General features: G+C 52.2%; 1 protein-coding gene across 1 annotated transcript; it reads right to left on the bottom strand.

Annotated features, from left to right (window-relative positions):
• Positions 1-7,205: 7,205 nt before the first annotated feature.
• On the bottom strand, positions 7,206-8,221 carry LOC128721236 (trypsin delta-like). Its single transcript, XM_053814969.1, has 4 exons — positions 8,161-8,221; positions 7,860-8,092; positions 7,472-7,812; positions 7,206-7,398 (listed from the first exon to the last, which is right to left on the bottom strand). The coding sequence occupies exons 1-4, from the start codon at positions 8,219-8,221 to the stop codon at positions 7,206-7,208; spliced, it is 828 nt and encodes a 275-aa protein (XP_053670944.1).
• Between the last annotated feature and the right edge of the window lie 8,152 nt (positions 8,222-16,373).

The following is a 16,373-nucleotide window of genomic DNA, read 5'->3' as shown; positions in this document are numbered from 1 at the left end:
ACCGCAAGAAGGAAATGAAAGAAATCACTCAATCGGAATTCATTCTCACCGCTGCCAACGGAACTCGATTTGCCTTGACGTGTCCGTGGGTGTGTGTGTGTGTTTATGTGTGAGTAGGGGGGCGCAACATACCTAGGGGCTTCGAGTCGGCAAATCACAAGCCCCAAGTACGGCAGGACTAATAAAAACCACCCTTCCAAACGTTCGCTTGCGCCCCTGTCGAAGCCGAAATCAAAAGACAGCCCACCTTTCGATCACCTCGAGAACCACGGGCGCTGGGCCGTGGCTTTTCCGCACAGACTTCGACTTTCGACGTCTGACTGCCTGGCGGAACGGTGCCGGGTTGAAATCGAAAGTTTTCAATCAAACACAGGATTCATTTCCTTATAATCCCATCGTGCCATTTTTCATTTCTCTGGCTCCGCCTTCCGCCATTCGCTTTAACGACAACGATTGACCGGAAGCCGTGGAACGGCGGAAAGATGTTTGCTCCAAGATGAAACGAAGGCACGAGAGAAAGAGAAAGAGAGAAAGAGAGAGATAGATAGAGAGAAAAAACACATTCCAAGTCCCACGTCAGACAACCGACAAGCGCCCGCAAGACGGAGCGATACGTTTCGAGCCGATTCCGCCGGCTGATCGGGTGCAAAAAAGGCCATAAAAACCCCTTTGATTTCGCAGATCCGCTCTCCGACATTCCGGTTGGTTGCCCGTGCCCGTAGTGAAGAAGGAAAACGGGCTTAATTCAGGTGGCGGGGGCTTCCGGAAGAGATGTTGGGCGCTCCGTGTCGAATCAGTTGAGAAGGAAAATCGAAATTCAATCATTTTACAGGACGATCCAGTCAGTCGTATCGTGGGACGGTATCGTTTTCATTTCCGTTGCCGCTCGAAATCCTTTCCAAATTCGTTTTTCTTGGGAGGCCGTCTTTTAGGCGCCAGCCGCTATCGGCTACGTGGAATGTATTTGTGGTTTGTATCGACCAGAAAAGGCAACGAGACTCCTTGTAGAGCAATTTTTATAGTTACAATAAATAATAACCAATGTCGACATAATGCACCCAAGGACGACTTTACACGATGAAAGGCAATTCCGTCAAATCGGTACTGGAAGGATTAAAGAAATTTGTACAATCTGGCAAACTCTTTGTCGTTCCTCCGAGACGCGATTCAACCGCGACAAATGCAGTTATGTACACCTGAAAACGCGAAACTACTGCACCGAAAGCCACCGACAACGACACCTCCACAAGGCGAACATTCCAGTTACGGGCTGTGTATCGTTTTTTTTTTCGTCATTACTTTTTACATCGTTATCGACACACAATGACCGGCTGGCGGGACTGAGGGCAGGTCTCTTCGACCCAATCCGACGGTGATTACCACAAAGAAAGTCTCGAAAACGGGCGGAAAAATAGGAAATGGTCGTTCGAAAGCATAAAGCCAAACTGGCAGGTCAAAGATCGAACAAACGACCCGAACCATAAGCGAGTTGATGTGTCTAACCCCCGCATTTTCCGAGTGCCGAGTAGCGACCGGACGAAACGAAGGACTGCTAACGACCCTTCAAACGGAAGCCATGAAACTAATAGACACTTGGATTCCATAGGTGCAGTTTCCCAAAAATGACCCTCGAAGAAACCGAGCAGCCGACCCTACGCCCATAAACGCCTTACATCTGCTTTTCATTCCCACCCCCTCAAGCGTAACGTAGCAACGCAACACAATGGAACAAATGGCGACGGTGATTGTTATTTTCCATTGAGCATTTCAGCTTCGAACTATTAAAGCGTCGTGAATCGATTTGCTTATCAGATCTGCTTCTAACGTGTGCTGGGTTGCTTTCCACCGACAATTGGCCGTGGTCGGGAGCAGCGTGTGTCGTTTGAAATTAGTCCTCGCGTGCTTCACGTCCTCGTTCCCAGGAAGATCTGGCTTTCGGTCCCGTTATCTCCCGTGTGTTCGCGATCGCATCGTAGCTTAGGCTAGCTCCACCGAATGGGCGCTTTTCCGGCAATTCCAAATATGCCCCACCATTTCGAGGAAAAGCAGGCGCTAACGCGTTGCTTGTCCTCCTTACGCCGCGGTTCAGCAAGCCACGCTCGTTTCGATCTAGTCGGCCGAGTTTAATTCCAGTAAAAGCCACTCGTCATGTGTTCATCCCGCCTCGTGCGCGGTGGTGGTGTATGTGTGTGTGTGTGCATGGGTGAAAGTGAAAGTATGGCCTTCGGGTGGGCGGCACACGAACGGCACACGCATAAAATATGGGATGATGGCGATCGTAAAAGTAATCATAATACATTATCATTATCGTAATTTTAAATCTTACACGACAAAAATGCTGAAACAAACCACACCACGAGAACGTCACTAAGCCGTCTTCACCGTGTATGTGTGTGTGTGTATGTGTCCTTCGACACGCCTCGCCCCGCAGGCTCGTAAAGCCGCGTTTTGGTCGCGCGCAAAAGTGCCAATGATTATGGTCGTTGTACGTTTTGTGGTGCGATTTTCCCCTTTACTTTTCCGGGCGTCCTTTTTTGAGGAGCTTGAGCCATGCCTCTGCTGCAACGGAATAGAGCACCGTGCACCGGCTGGTGGGAGAAGAATAAGTGACACGGGTTTGCAACCGTCATCCTCGTCGCTTTCGCAACCGCGTGTGGCCCGTGTGGTCCTGGTCTGCCGGTAACGACATGAAATAAGCGCGTTCGCATTGCGATGTGACATTCCTGGGACCACGTTGAGCCGGGGGACGAAAGCGAGCAAAAGGGCACCACGTGAACGCGGGCGTAGGCAACAATGTCCAATAACGAGGATGACAACCGGAACGAACGCAACTTGGGACGCGAGCGAAAGGGCGCTCGCGGAACGCAACAACCGTGTCCAAATTGCCTTCCAAACGGCCTGCCGGGCCGGATTCGATATGGCGAAGTACATTGCCAAAGTACTGATAAGGGCACTACATTAGGGGACTTTATTAGGTGCTTCTCGAGTCCTTGCGCGTCCTTGCCGGTGGAAGTCTCCAAGACAGTGTCAGTTCTCCCCAGGGCGAGCGGCTCATTACGATGCGTTCGCGAGTTTCGCTAATAGTCGCAGATTAGCGGATACGACCAAGGAAGCCCTCGGGGGCGACGGATGGCATGACGGATGAATATTTGTGCAGCGCTATTTCAAACCACCGTTCACCATCAAGCTCGCTCGCTCGTCCGTAGTCTATTCAGCTGGGAAAACTCATCAAGACACGAATGTTCTGTCGAACATCACAGGGCTAGGCTTTCCCGGAAGTGATGCTTGGACCTGGTGCCACGCGCAAAACCAGATGCCGAAGCACTTCAATCGTAGCCATCTGGACAGGAGGTGTATTGAAATTTAAGCCACGAACCAATTCAAGCAACCCAGCTGCAGATCAATCACCGCGGAATCAACCCACACCGTGGCGTTTCCTCGAAGCTCGTACCGATGACTATCGATCTATCGCTTCGGCTAATGCAAACGAGCCCCCGTTTACCGTTAATGCTGCCGTCGTTTGTTTGCCCTCTAACGAGTCCTTGCGATCGAGTCCTTTATCGCCATCGGAACCGTTCTGCGAAGGGGAGAATTGACGGTGCCGCTTCGAATCAATTGATTCGAATATTCAATAAACAGCCACCACAACCATCGGGGCGTTTTTCCTCACGAAGCTAGTTTAGTCGTCGTACCCCTCCTGTCCTGAGGTCCTTGAGTTGAGGTCCTTGATGTCTGAGACCGCAGTTCGTAAAGTAGCAATGGGTTTCCTTTCATCATCATCGCGCGGAATCAGATCGACCGCAGCTAATCGCGCATCGCTTTTCCGAGCAAGCGGCCTCAAAAACCGTACCGTAAACACGCTGCCACCTCGCACCAATCGTCCTCGTGGTGCAGGACGAGACTCACCAAAGGCTCTCAAGCGATAAGGTAGCTTGGAGGAGGTGGAGCGTGCAAAAAAAAATTCGCTTCGTTTATTATCTTCTCAAATAAATGGCATTGACTTTGGTGCCCATCTGTGGCCAACCTACCACGACTACTGCTACTATCTGCCGCTGTACTACATGTGCCACTACGCTGTGGATCTGTTTTCCCTTCACTTTCTCGCTTTTCTCCACCCATCACCCAGTGTCTCCGACCCAACCAACACCGAGGGCCGAGGGAATCCGCCAGCGACTGACGGAATATTAATTTAAAGAGCTTAAATAAACTTTTACCTCGCTGCCAGCCTCCCGGAACCATCGCCTGCGTAAGCCCTGGGTATGAAAATCCCCGGTAAAAATCGCTTCCCATCCAACCCCCGCGTTTCCACCCACCGTGCTTGACGCAACCGCGATCGCCCGATCACCGCGCGCTATCCCACCAGGGCATTTTCGCTCGGAGGCATTTCTTTGCCTTCATCTTGTTATACGATTTCATCTACCACAATTCCACCTTCCAATGGCTCTGCGTTACCCCCCACCCTTCCCACCACATGCTGGGTTGGCGTAGTGACAGGAAGAGCCCGAGAATGGAGCACGAGCAGCAAACAAAAAAACTTCAAGAATTTAATCAAATTCCTACCGAACGCCACCCCTGGTTTTCCCACGGTCACCGGCAGATCCTGCGAGCGGCTCAGCCCAAGGACCGTTTCCAGCGTGGGTTCGAAAGCCACCCAGTGGTCTCAGCCCTCCCTCAGGACACCCCCTGGCAACGGTCAACGGTGGCGCTGCTGATGCGGACCGGCTGTCTTAGCCGGTGATGTCCCGAGAAGAGTACATTAAAAGCAATTCGCAGCAGCGGCCTAACTCAATTAGTAGTGGAAACTGGGCGCCATTTCCCGACCGTGAGTTTTCCGCATGCGGGATCCCACAGACGGGCTCAGTTCCAGGGTGTCAGGGCAGGATTAAAGAATGGGCCTTAATTATATGCTAAGCAGCGGCGCGATGAGCCTACCTGGGCGCAAATAATGCCTGAGCTGAAAATGACGGCTGCATGGCATGCTGGGGTTTTGTCGCTTCGTGTGTGATTTCACGACGCACTAGCCGGTTGCTATTGTTCTACATAAATATTTTCGAAATGCCGCTATTCTACGGGTGATTTTCACTGCCCGCTTTACCGGTGGTTGGAAACTTTTCCGCCATTCCCAAGGGCGGCCAAAGTTGCGACACACCAAAAGCCAGTGCCGGCGTGGTGAAAAGTTTGCTGTTTATCTTGCGCCGTTTCTGCTTGGATTCAAACGTCAACCGGCGTTCTCGTGGCCTGCTGTTCGCAGTCTGACGTGCTCGAAAAGGACACGCGCACAACTGGAGCGAAATCAACCACCGAACAACTGCACGTGCCGGTTGGAGACGAATGCGCCACTGGCAGAACGCAAAATCGGTGTTCTGGCCGCTGGTGCCAGTGTCTGGAAACTTCCGCGTTCTGGCCCGCGGCTGCGACTCCTCGAGCTGCATTTACATGAAAAGCGTCAAACTAACTTTCGTGCGATCGGGATGTTTCCAGCCACTCGAAAGTTCTCCACCCGCCAGTCGGTATTGTGGCGGATATGTTTTGCTAATTGAAATTGATCCAACCGCCCGAAGCCCGGCGAGTTTACGGCGCTTATTGTCGTGCTGTCGGTGATTTGTGCACCGGTCGGAAAATGGCCATCGAATGGGCTCACTGGGGCTTCTAATCACAGCACCTCATGTGCTCCGAACGCAACATACGGCCACTGAGAGGTTGTTTGTTGCGACGTGTTTTTCGAAGGATACAATTTCAGTGCGGCTCACCGACCGATTTGGGTGAAACTCAAGCAGGTTGGCTCAACCGGAAGCAGGGACGGCGTAATCGACAGGTTGCAGCCCTTCCTACGAGCCTGTTTCGCCCACCGAACGCCAAGATGTCACAAACAGGATAGCGTGGGAGCGTGGAAAACGATCCTTTCAAGTCGGCCCAACGAGTGGGTCGATGTAGCGATGACAGTCGATTTTCATAACGAGCGCAAATGTGTAAAATAAAACTCGATGGCTCGATAGCTCGATGGCTCGATGGCTCGATGGCTCGATGGCGTTTCAGGCGTTCCACCCTCAGTACTTATCCTCAGCTCACCCCATATGGCACCCCATACCAGCTCGCCGAAGGATCAAAACACCTCTCGGGCACTATTTTCACAGCGTTCCCGGGATGCAAGGGTGGCCACATAGGAAGGAGAAAGCAACAAAAAAACACACTCACACACTCACATTCCTCCCGGCATGGCAGCGAACATATTTGTTTTGCTCGCCAAAATTGAGCAAAGTTTTCCCTCGCAACCCGCCGAAGGTGGAATTCACCTCAACCTGGGAAATGGGCCTCCGGGATGGGGCACCGTTTTTGGTAAGTGTTTGTCATCACCGCCGAGGCTGATCGCTTTTCCATATTGCGACCGTTGCGATTGTGAAAAATCCGACCCGTGGAGTGGGGTGCGTTGCCATCCGGGGTGTGTTGTTATTTCCCAGGCAGGATTCTCGCAGCATCCCCACAGCATCCACTATCTGGCGGGTCGTTAAGACGACGGTGTGGAAGGGCTGCAGAACCATTCCGTTCCACCATATTTATGCAGTCAACACCGACGCATATCGATCCGTAAAGGGCCCGGGCTGCTTGATGTTGCCGAATATTGGAAACGACGGATAGAACGATGTTTTTGTTTGTCACCGTCCGGGTCCGTATTGTGACGTGGTTTTCCATTTCCCCCGTTCCCTCTAGGAAAAACCAACACCGAGCCTGACCCGAGTCTGGCGGCGTTCTTCCATTGAATTAACGTAATGGCTGCCAGCGCCACAAAAAAAGGGCGAAGAGAAAATAAAACAAATCATGTCACGCTGCGTTGGGTTCGCCGGGTAGATGTCCCAAAAAATGCTTGTCCCTCGAATCTGATAAGCTTCGTTAACCGGCGAACTATTGCGCCAATTGCGCCATGCGCACGAAATGGGGCGCGCGAATAAATCCAATTTCGGCGCAAGAGTGCAATTGACTTGATTACCGCGTGGCGTTCGCCGCTAATGAAATTTGAATGAAAATTTGCCCCGTTAAGGGGCACTTGAGCCGTTGTCGATACTAGAGATTCCAACGCTTTGGGCGCAGTTTCGGACGCAGGTCTTTGCATTCCACGACGCACCGTAAGTGGGTTTTTCAAGGACGTTTTATTCAAGGACCACAAAGGGGCATGATTGCTGCAGCACCACCGGAATACCTCCGAGCCGTCACAACATCGTTGTGCGGTGAATGAAATTCCTTACCGACGGGTGGGCGATGTTGGTGAAAACCCCAGGCAATCCACTCCCACACTCGATGGCTCCCCAGGAGATGATTCCTAGCAAAACCCCGTTCACCACGGCCGGCCCTCCACTGTCTCCATCACACGCATCCACTCCCTGACCTCCGGCACACACCATGCTGCAAACCAAGCCAGCCGATAAGAGTGCGATTAGATAAGCCACGCGCCCGATTACTGCCGGTTCAAACGTACTCCGGTGTGACGTAGCCTTCCCACGTGCTGTTGCAGCTCTCGTGTTCGATGGCGTGCAACCGAACCACGCGCAAGTCGTCAACCACGTGGCCTTTAGCGGTCAGGTAACCCCAACCGCTCACGAGCACTATGGGACCCGCGGCAGGACTCGGCCATCGGGACTTGACCGTCGCTAGTGGAATAGGCGATCGTCCTGGACCAACCATGGGCGTTCGCACGCGAACTGTGGCCACATCCCACTGAAAGCCGTTTGCATCGTACTGCTCGTGCAGGTGATAGAAGAATACCTCGTGAGTTGATCCACCCGCCGAAAGGAAGCCGCTACCCGCGCGCACTGAAAGCTATCGTAAAGGATCAGAGTTGGGTTGAGCGAGCTTGAGTGACTAACCTCGGCGTTCCTCGGGTACCAGTCCAGACAGTGAGCCGCCGTTACGACCCACGAGTGGGACACGATGGAACCTCCGCAAACGTGCGTTTGAAGGTACCTCAGTGACACCTGATAAGGAACGTCCTCGATGGGTGCTTTGGAGCCACCAACGATTCGAAGTCTTCGGTCACCAGCACCACTCGCCAAAGGAGCTCGTTTGACGCGTGTAAGGACCGCCTCGAGTGACAGTGGAACTGTGAATGGAAGGACGAAAATGAAACCCACCGGAACCTTGTGACTAAGTGAGCACTTCCCAACTCACCATACGCGCAAACGCAACAGGCTCCCAGTAAAAGGACACCGATGCAGCTCAAACTGACCATTTTGGGGTGCCAACGTCACTTCTTGGGGTAGAGAAAATTCACACTACCGTCCTGGCACTTGGAACGGCTTGGTGACAGAAATTTTGCTGGCTTATCGGGGCTCCCGGTGGTGTTATCTTTATGGATAACAACGTCCCCAACAGTGGCGTGATATCGCTTCATCGAGATGCTGCGTGCAACGGGGCATCTGCTCTCGGAAGGCCCATAACATTTAACAGACCTCGTAAATGGCTCTCTCGATGGCCGCACGAAACCGAAGACGATCGAACCAAACCGGCTGCTAAGTCACGCGTGTTCGTTCATTTTTTTGTCCCGCCAAAACCCACCGATTGTGTTCTCGCTTGGATTTCGATACAATGTCAGCGTCTACTTTGTGTGCACGTTTTTCTTTTCACCACATTTGACAGCAGCAATTGCATGTGCATGTGCGCGGCTCTGATGTTCAAAATGGCGGCACACGTTCACATTTCGGTAGCGTCGGTGGGAATTCCGCTGGAAATTAAATTTCACGCCGCAGTAGACGCGAATCAGAAAGCTCGAGGCTTGCGATAAAAAGTGCCAACTACACCGTAATGAGATAATTGCGCAATTTCGTGCTCCAATATTTTTTCCCCAGCCAAACCTCATGGGTTGCCCTCGTCGACACGCATGCACACCATGGGAGCTGCTTATCACGATGTCGAGTCCTTGCAGGTGGACCGTTTCGCCCGCCGGCGAGCAATGGTTCTTAAACTCAATTACACCGTCGTTGGCTTCGGCCCGTTGGGTCCGTGTCTTGGCGAACCGGGTCGGAGGGTGCCCATTTTTCACGAGAAACAGCGCCCCGACGGATCAGTCGACGGCACCGATGGTTCTAAGCGCTCTCTGGTTGGGGCCAATGCGCTCTGCAGTCGTTGGAATCCTGGCAGGATCTGGGCTTGGAACCGGCGGTGCATCGCGAGCGGACGCGAATCCGGCGTCTCGACAGCAGAAAGGGAAAATTTTAATGAAGAAACTAGATGCGTTACGGGAAATTGATGGTAATTAGGATACGGATAGCAATCTCCGTAGCTCTGGCGTGGGATCAAGCGGCCGGAACTCCGTAACCTGTGCTAATAGTGATCGCTTGTGAATCTACTGGCAGTCCTTGCTTACTTGCAGGCAGCTTGCACATGCACCGAACTCATTTTTTCACTTCCCATAGCTGGTTCTGTGTGCGCTGGGTTGTGTGAAAAAGGGGCCCCGTTTGGTGAAAAGGAGACCCCTAATTGGACGCTAAACTTCATCAACAATGCAGGCAACACAGGGCAGCTCCTTACACGTGTAATTGTAATAACGATAGCATGATGCATGCATTAGGTACACCGTGTTCTCGACAGAGTGCTGCAGTTTAAGTGCTGCTTATCACCCGAAGCCGGGCCATGCATTGTTAAACGGACTATCGTGAGCCGCGCACGCACTCTTCACCAGTCGCAAGTCCTTTCGAACGGCACTTCCGTCGGTCAGTTTTCCGCCAGACGAACTGAGGAGGGAAAAAGGAACACTGTGATCTCTAAGTTTTGCGGCAGGAAAACACCAACTCACCCGGTGGTGAGAAAGCTGGGCAAAGTTTTTCGTTTGCATGCGCCCGAAAGGATTCGCCCCACACCGTGAGGAGCAAAATGAAAATGAGCGCCACGCGACAACAACAACAGCATCAGCAACAGCAGCAGCAGCAGCGAGAGCAAAAACGCGCAGCAAGAGAAAAGCATTAGTCCCCGGGCAGTGGTTTTAAATTAACTTTTCCACCAAGTACGTGTCGGAGAAGAAGTGTCGCATGGCCAGCGGGCTGACGAGCTTCGGCGGCGAAGATCCTGCCATCCATCCGGTTGGCCCTTTTATTACTACCCAGCAGGGCAGCCTCAAAAAGTCCTTTTGGCCATCGACTTTGGTCTTTGGCGAAAAACGCCCGTCACGAAGCGAAGCAAACCGCCAGAGTGACCCGGGAAAGTAGCCAAAGAGGTAGCGGACATAAGCGCAAAAGCACTTTACGCAGCGTGGAAACTCTTCGTACCGAAACTCTTCGTACGGGTGATGAGTCGTCCTGTTTGTTCTTCCAAGAAAGAGGGTTTCCTCGGGCACTTCCGTCGGGAGGACACTAGTGAGATGTGATGTACTGACGACAGCGAAACATCCCCTAACTGCGTCTAACGAGCAAACGCGCTGGATGGTGGAGCGCGGAAAATAAACATCCCACCACGCCCAGGAAGGGATTGAGCTGGAGCATCCTATTTATCAGCAGCAATTGCCGGTTCCGATGGATCCGGGAAGAGGATTTGCTCGGGAAGCAAGCAAACTAGCTGGTTGGCGTCCTTTTCTCACGCTCCGGGCGCAATCGGGACGAGGCTCGGCCACAAGATTGAGGATGAATTATTAACCCCAAGGAATCGGGTCGGCCAAGGGCAATAGTAAACGACGCTTTCCCTGCCGCCGCAGACTTTGGGCGTGGGAGCGAACGACAGCAAGCACACAAAAACTGACCAATAAATTTCGCCCACGAGCAAGCAAGGGGCCCATTCACACGCCCTTAATGAGCAAATTGGCCAAGGTTAGGGTCGGGTGGGATATTAATCCAACCCCGAGTGGCCCGATGCGTCGGTAAATGCGTGTTTGTTGCGGTTAGGATGGGAAAATCGATATTTCATCCGGCTTAACGCCACGTCATCCGTTCCCGAATCGTTCCCAGCTGGGTGACATTAGCATAATTAGCTTGATTGAAATATTGCAGCTGTAAGTAAGCGCCGTTCGGGAGGGCCACTCGAAGGACGAAAGCTCGCTCGTGGGTGAAAAGATGGTGCAAAAACAGGACGCGCACATTTCCCATAAATAAAACGAGCGAACGCGATGCAGTCGGACGGTGCATTTGCACGTACGCCAGGATGCAGTTGTCAGCAGATGCTACTCGATGGTGCACCATGACACCGACGACGATCGCTAATGAAAATTGTTTCCATCGAACGCACGCAGCCAAGGGACGGCCCATCGGACAAGGGCACCGCGTAATTGTCGCGAAATTGAGGCACCCTCGTTGCTTGCAAGCTTGCCCTGGCGTCACAAAGGCCCATCGGAGCTCCCATCGGTCAAAGTATGCGAAAGTTTAATTGAATTAAATTGATTTAAAATTAAACATAAATTTGTCCTCCACATGCACCGAGACTAGCATGTGTGGAAAATGGGTCTGGCCGTGCATGCACCATTGGTCGGTCGGTTGCTAGGTCTCGGGTCGTCCGTCTGGAGCGGATGGTGATGTCCAGACGTATTACCGGCCACCCGAATGGACTCGTCCGACCAATCTGGATGCCATTTTGCCCGGCTCAAACGTCCGTGGAAATGACAGTTTCGGGTACAGTATCCGAAATTTCACATCCAGATCACTCCGGGCTGGCTGGATGAGGCCGGAACGGGGCTTTTGGGTCTTACGGGATCCTCATCAGCGGCGAATGGCAGCTGGCGAACGACGATGACACAACGCCACCCGAACGGCATGCCATAACTCTCGAGCTCGGACCGAGAGAATGGGTCGGTGTAGGACACCGAAGCAGGGTCGCATTCTGTCGCTGGCACTCGTTGTTCCCTCGTAGCCACCCACCAGCCAAAAAGGGCTCGATCTGGAGGCCTATACGTCATCGGAGCAAATCATCAGTCACGGGGATGGATGGAGAGTGGGCTGGAAAAACCGGGCCACACTTGCTGGATCGCATACGAACGAGCTGCCTGCGACATGGTGATGAATTCTCTTTAATGCCATCCGCAAACACAAGCCGCCTCATTTTCCCCGGGTGGAAGGTGTGTTGGTGTATGTGTCGAACGCGCGCGGAACGGAAAGCGAATGCGTGATGTGAAACATCGCTCCCTGTTCCGTCTGTGTGTTTGAGTTTGTGTGGCTTGCGTCGGTGATAAATATTGAGCTTTTTGGGGAGACATTTTCCGAAAAATTAGACACAGCGTGGTAAAAATAGAAACACCCACACAGCATAAGTCATCGCGACGCATGGCCCAGGTGCCCACCAGCCTGCGTGCTGAGTTTGGCACGTGACAGGACGCCGCTAATGGCGCGCAGGATTCAAATCACGCCAACAGTCGAACGCCGGATTTCCACCGCCCTTCGAGGTTGACAAATGAATGCAGCAATGAGCAAAGGTGATCCCGCCAGCTCTCTGAAGCCCCGCTAATTGCGCACGTTCTTGTGGTTTGTTGAATGAATTCACTTTGCAAAAAAAAAAACAAACCCAAAATGTATCCTAATATCACGCTTTTTGATCTAAACATTCTCACGCGCCTGTACAATTGATCAGTTGCACTCGGAAAATCAGTTGCGAGTTGTTTTTGTTGCTTTATGAGGGATAACCGATTCAACTGATTGCATCCATTTCGCCACCGCAATGCATGAACGAACAAAACCTAGTTCCAGTTTACGTAGTGCCCATAACGGGAAAAACCAGGGCCCATAAACGGAATTCCACGCAGGTGAAAAAGCCACTTCAAAGCATGCTGCGATGATGTAACCGGTCAACTCAATTGGCTGTGAGAAAGGCCGTTGCCCACAGGCGTGTACATAGCACACACAACACAACAACAAAAAATGCTCAAACACACTCCCGGTGTGGTAGTGGTGAAAATTTAATTGGAACACATAGATCATGGCGACGGTGCGCACAATTTCGCTGCTCATCGGGCGTGCAATGTTTCGTCAGCTCGAAAACATTTCCAACACTCGTGCGCCTTCACCCGCAGCGGCGCGTTTATGCCTTTGATCTAAAACTTTGTTTCTCGTTCCCGCTTGGCGCGCGCGCGCCAGCGGCCACCAACGAGGGTTCCAGCGTGTGGAAGAATTCAATTTCTATCCAAACAACACGATGGCGCTGAGACGCGCAGGGACGAGGACCATAGTCATGGCGTAGTGCACGTGTACGTGAGCATTGAACCGTGGCACTAAATTAGTGCATACTCCCGGTACGTGTCCGTCGTGTTTCGTCGCTGGGCAGTCGCGTGGGATCGCAAGGACGAAAGGACCGAAACTAGCGCGACAGCCGCTGCATTATTCGCCCGGTTCGCGTTCGCGTTCGCGTTTCGTGCGCTTTCATGTGGTCTGCTAACAATACGCCAAACATTCCGCAGGTACCATCCCGATTCACAGGACCTCCACCATTCGTCCAAAATGGGCCACGTCCGCCATCTTTCCAGCGCGAGCTGCTAGTTTCGCCAGCTTAATAGCAGTGATTTTCTGGTCACACAACCGTAAGGAATTCCAACCTTTTTTCAGCATTTTTTCGACGAGACCGAAGGGCTGCCTCAGGAACACTTACACAAACATGAACGAAACGGTGTCTCCTCGATGCAGCTGCAAGTTTGATTATTTTTAATGCATTAGCTAGTCCTCCCGGCACCGGTGGTAAGCCGTATATTAACGGAGACTTTTCTCGGAATCCTTCATACCTGCGAAGTGCAACGGTGCAGCCTTCAGGGGCAGCAGATGTCCCTGTAAACTGGCCCAACACAAACCACACGCCACTGGCCGGAGGCTTTGGGACACTTTTTCGGGCAAGCTTTTGACGCCACACCGAGCGCGTACCGAGCGGTGAGCGGTAGATGGCGCAGTATCAAATTGATAATCATGATAAATGGGGATTAGGCTCGGCTCTGCAGTAGCCATTTAACCGTTCGCTCTTTTGTTTCTTTGCTGCTTCGTTCGAGGCGTCCCCGAGCCCACGCGCTCAGCAGTAAATAAAATAGCAAATCCGGCTTCATGTACTGCCGCTACATGTGTCCATGCAGGCCGAGCTCACCAGCGGCTCATCCGGTGCAGCGTGCAAGGAACCGAGCCTTGCATCTTAAGTTGTCCACTTACGAGCGGCGTGTACTAATGCGACAAAGGACACGTGCACACGTGGAAACCATCTAATCGGTAGTAATCAGTTAAGTGCTGTGGATTTATGAACCCCTTTCTCGGCAGGGTCCTGAATTGGAGCGTGCCAGTGGGGATCCGAGGATCGATCAAAAAAGCGGCGTTCAATAAATTGCTAGATTAAGGCTCGTGCCTTGCTCGGCGTGGAGTGAGTTTTGTTCCGCATTTTGCAACCAATCGCCAACGCTGAGTGCCTTCTTCCGGTTGGGGTGGGTGGGTGTCGATTGTTCGATAAATTTCGACCCTCTCTTCACTCGGTACGGGACTTTAGCAAAAAAAAAGCGCAAACTACCTCAGCTAACCCCAGCATCGGGTGGCCGAAAATCGCCGGAGCAGGTGTCGAGCGGAGAAAGCGGACCTTTTGATAAGAGAGGCCAATATTCCATTCCAATGCAATCACCGATGGCCACCGAATACCAAATGAGCCGTGGTGCAATATATTCGCATTTCACCAGCCATTAAAAACTTTGCTCGAGAAACCCCCGACTCGGTCGGGTTCGGTGGTTGGTCTGGGGTTGGTTTAGGGGAAAAAAAAGCATAGAGCCACGACGAAAATGGAACTCTTTTTCTCCGCGCGAATATTGTTCTTGTCCAAGATGGCGCTCGGTCTCGAGGACCGTGCAAAGAAGGTCCTCAAACGGGCGGGTAAGGGCTGACGGCAAAGCAAAACTTTAAGCAGCCCCGAAGCCCGATGTGGCCTGCCTGTGGGGTGGAAACATAAAAAAAAGGGGTTGAAATTGAATATCTCGCTTCGCCGACGCCGGTGTTACAGGGGTGTGTCCACGAGAGCACGGGACGGGAAATGAAAAGCAATGTTCGTATCACCTGATCGCCCATTTCCCCTTTCAACAGCCTCACGGTGCCACGAACACGTGGTTCGCTTTTATTCCGACTCGGTTCGGAGGGAAGAAATCGCTTCCCGAGAAAAACTGTTTCGTCCCAATCTTCTAGTGCCGATGGTTTTTTTTTTCTCTGGCTTCCTCCCGAAGTACCGCTGCTACGATATGCCGAATGAACCTGGCCCAGGCAAAAGAACGCCCGGAGGTGGCGGCCAAAGGCAAGAGAAAAAATCAAAAGATGGGGGAAAATATTCCGGAAGTTCGAGTAAATATATGACCATTCTGGCACGTCGTCCTCGTCGTCCTTGTGGAGAGGGGGTTTTTTTTTCGCTCCTTCCACAACCTCTTGTGTTGCCGAAAGAAAAGTGTACGCTTGGCGGGAAAAATCTAGATGAATGCTCACCATTTTCTTCCCCAGAAGTACGTTTCCCCGCCGAACTCACCACCAACGCGCCAGTCGCCCTGTTCGCCCTGTCACTCGCATGCATCAAAGAAAATCCTTCCTATTTATTATGTCAACTTGTACAGTGAATACGAAATTAGTTCTCGCTTCGGGTTCCGCATGGGAGGGGGGGCTGACGGGGGGGCACTCGGGGAAAAACAGATCGAAAAGGTAGAAATAACATTCGCTGTGCGAGTTTCCCATAAGCCCCGTTCGATCTCGGTCACGCATATCGATTGCGACGTCCCCCGGTGCCGACGTGCGGATCCGGCTGACCACGTGCTCGGGTATAATACGAGAATGATTGGGAGAGCGTATCATTTATCCTTTAATTGACCTGTGGCATCCGGTTCCAGTGGTCTCGGGGACTCGGTCGAATCTTAACCGGAATTATGTACCGGATTAAGCGGCATCGAGCTACACGCAGCAGCGGGCGAAATAAGGCACATATTTTCGGCTTAACAAAGGGCCCCGACCCGGGTCAAATTGATTTTCCAATTTCTTTCGAAGCAAAAATTAATGCAAATACATTTTGGCCCGGACGGGTGGGAAATCCGGCCCGTTCCGTTAGTGCCGGGCTATAACGATGTACGGTGTATTGAAATTCCCTCGCATATGTGTCGGAGCGAGGCCGGAATGTGGAATTCCCACGGATCATCGTTTAACAGCGCTCATCCCGACGCAGCGCTCATCCGATGGTATGCGCCTGGCTGGGGGTTTCACACGAATAACATTGTTATTTACATTCACGGCTTTATTGCAGCGTGGAGAAATCGTGGCCAAACTGGCGCACGAACGACGCAAATGGCGCATCCCGAGACGCGCACTGTTTCGCGCGGAATGGGGCGAAATTAATTAAAAATGAAACACAAAATGCAAATTACCAGTAACGCTTGACGCAGGATGCTTGCGAAGAAGCGCGATCGTTAGTGAAATATTTCATCGTGA

This window comes from Anopheles nili, chromosome 2, assembly GCF_943737925.1.
Source record: "Anopheles nili chromosome 2, idAnoNiliSN_F5_01, whole genome shotgun sequence".
NCBI lineage: Eukaryota > Metazoa > Arthropoda > Insecta > Diptera > Culicidae > Anopheles > Anopheles nili.
Note: the sequence above shows the minus strand (reverse complement) of the source record. Positions and strands in the feature narration are given on the sequence as shown.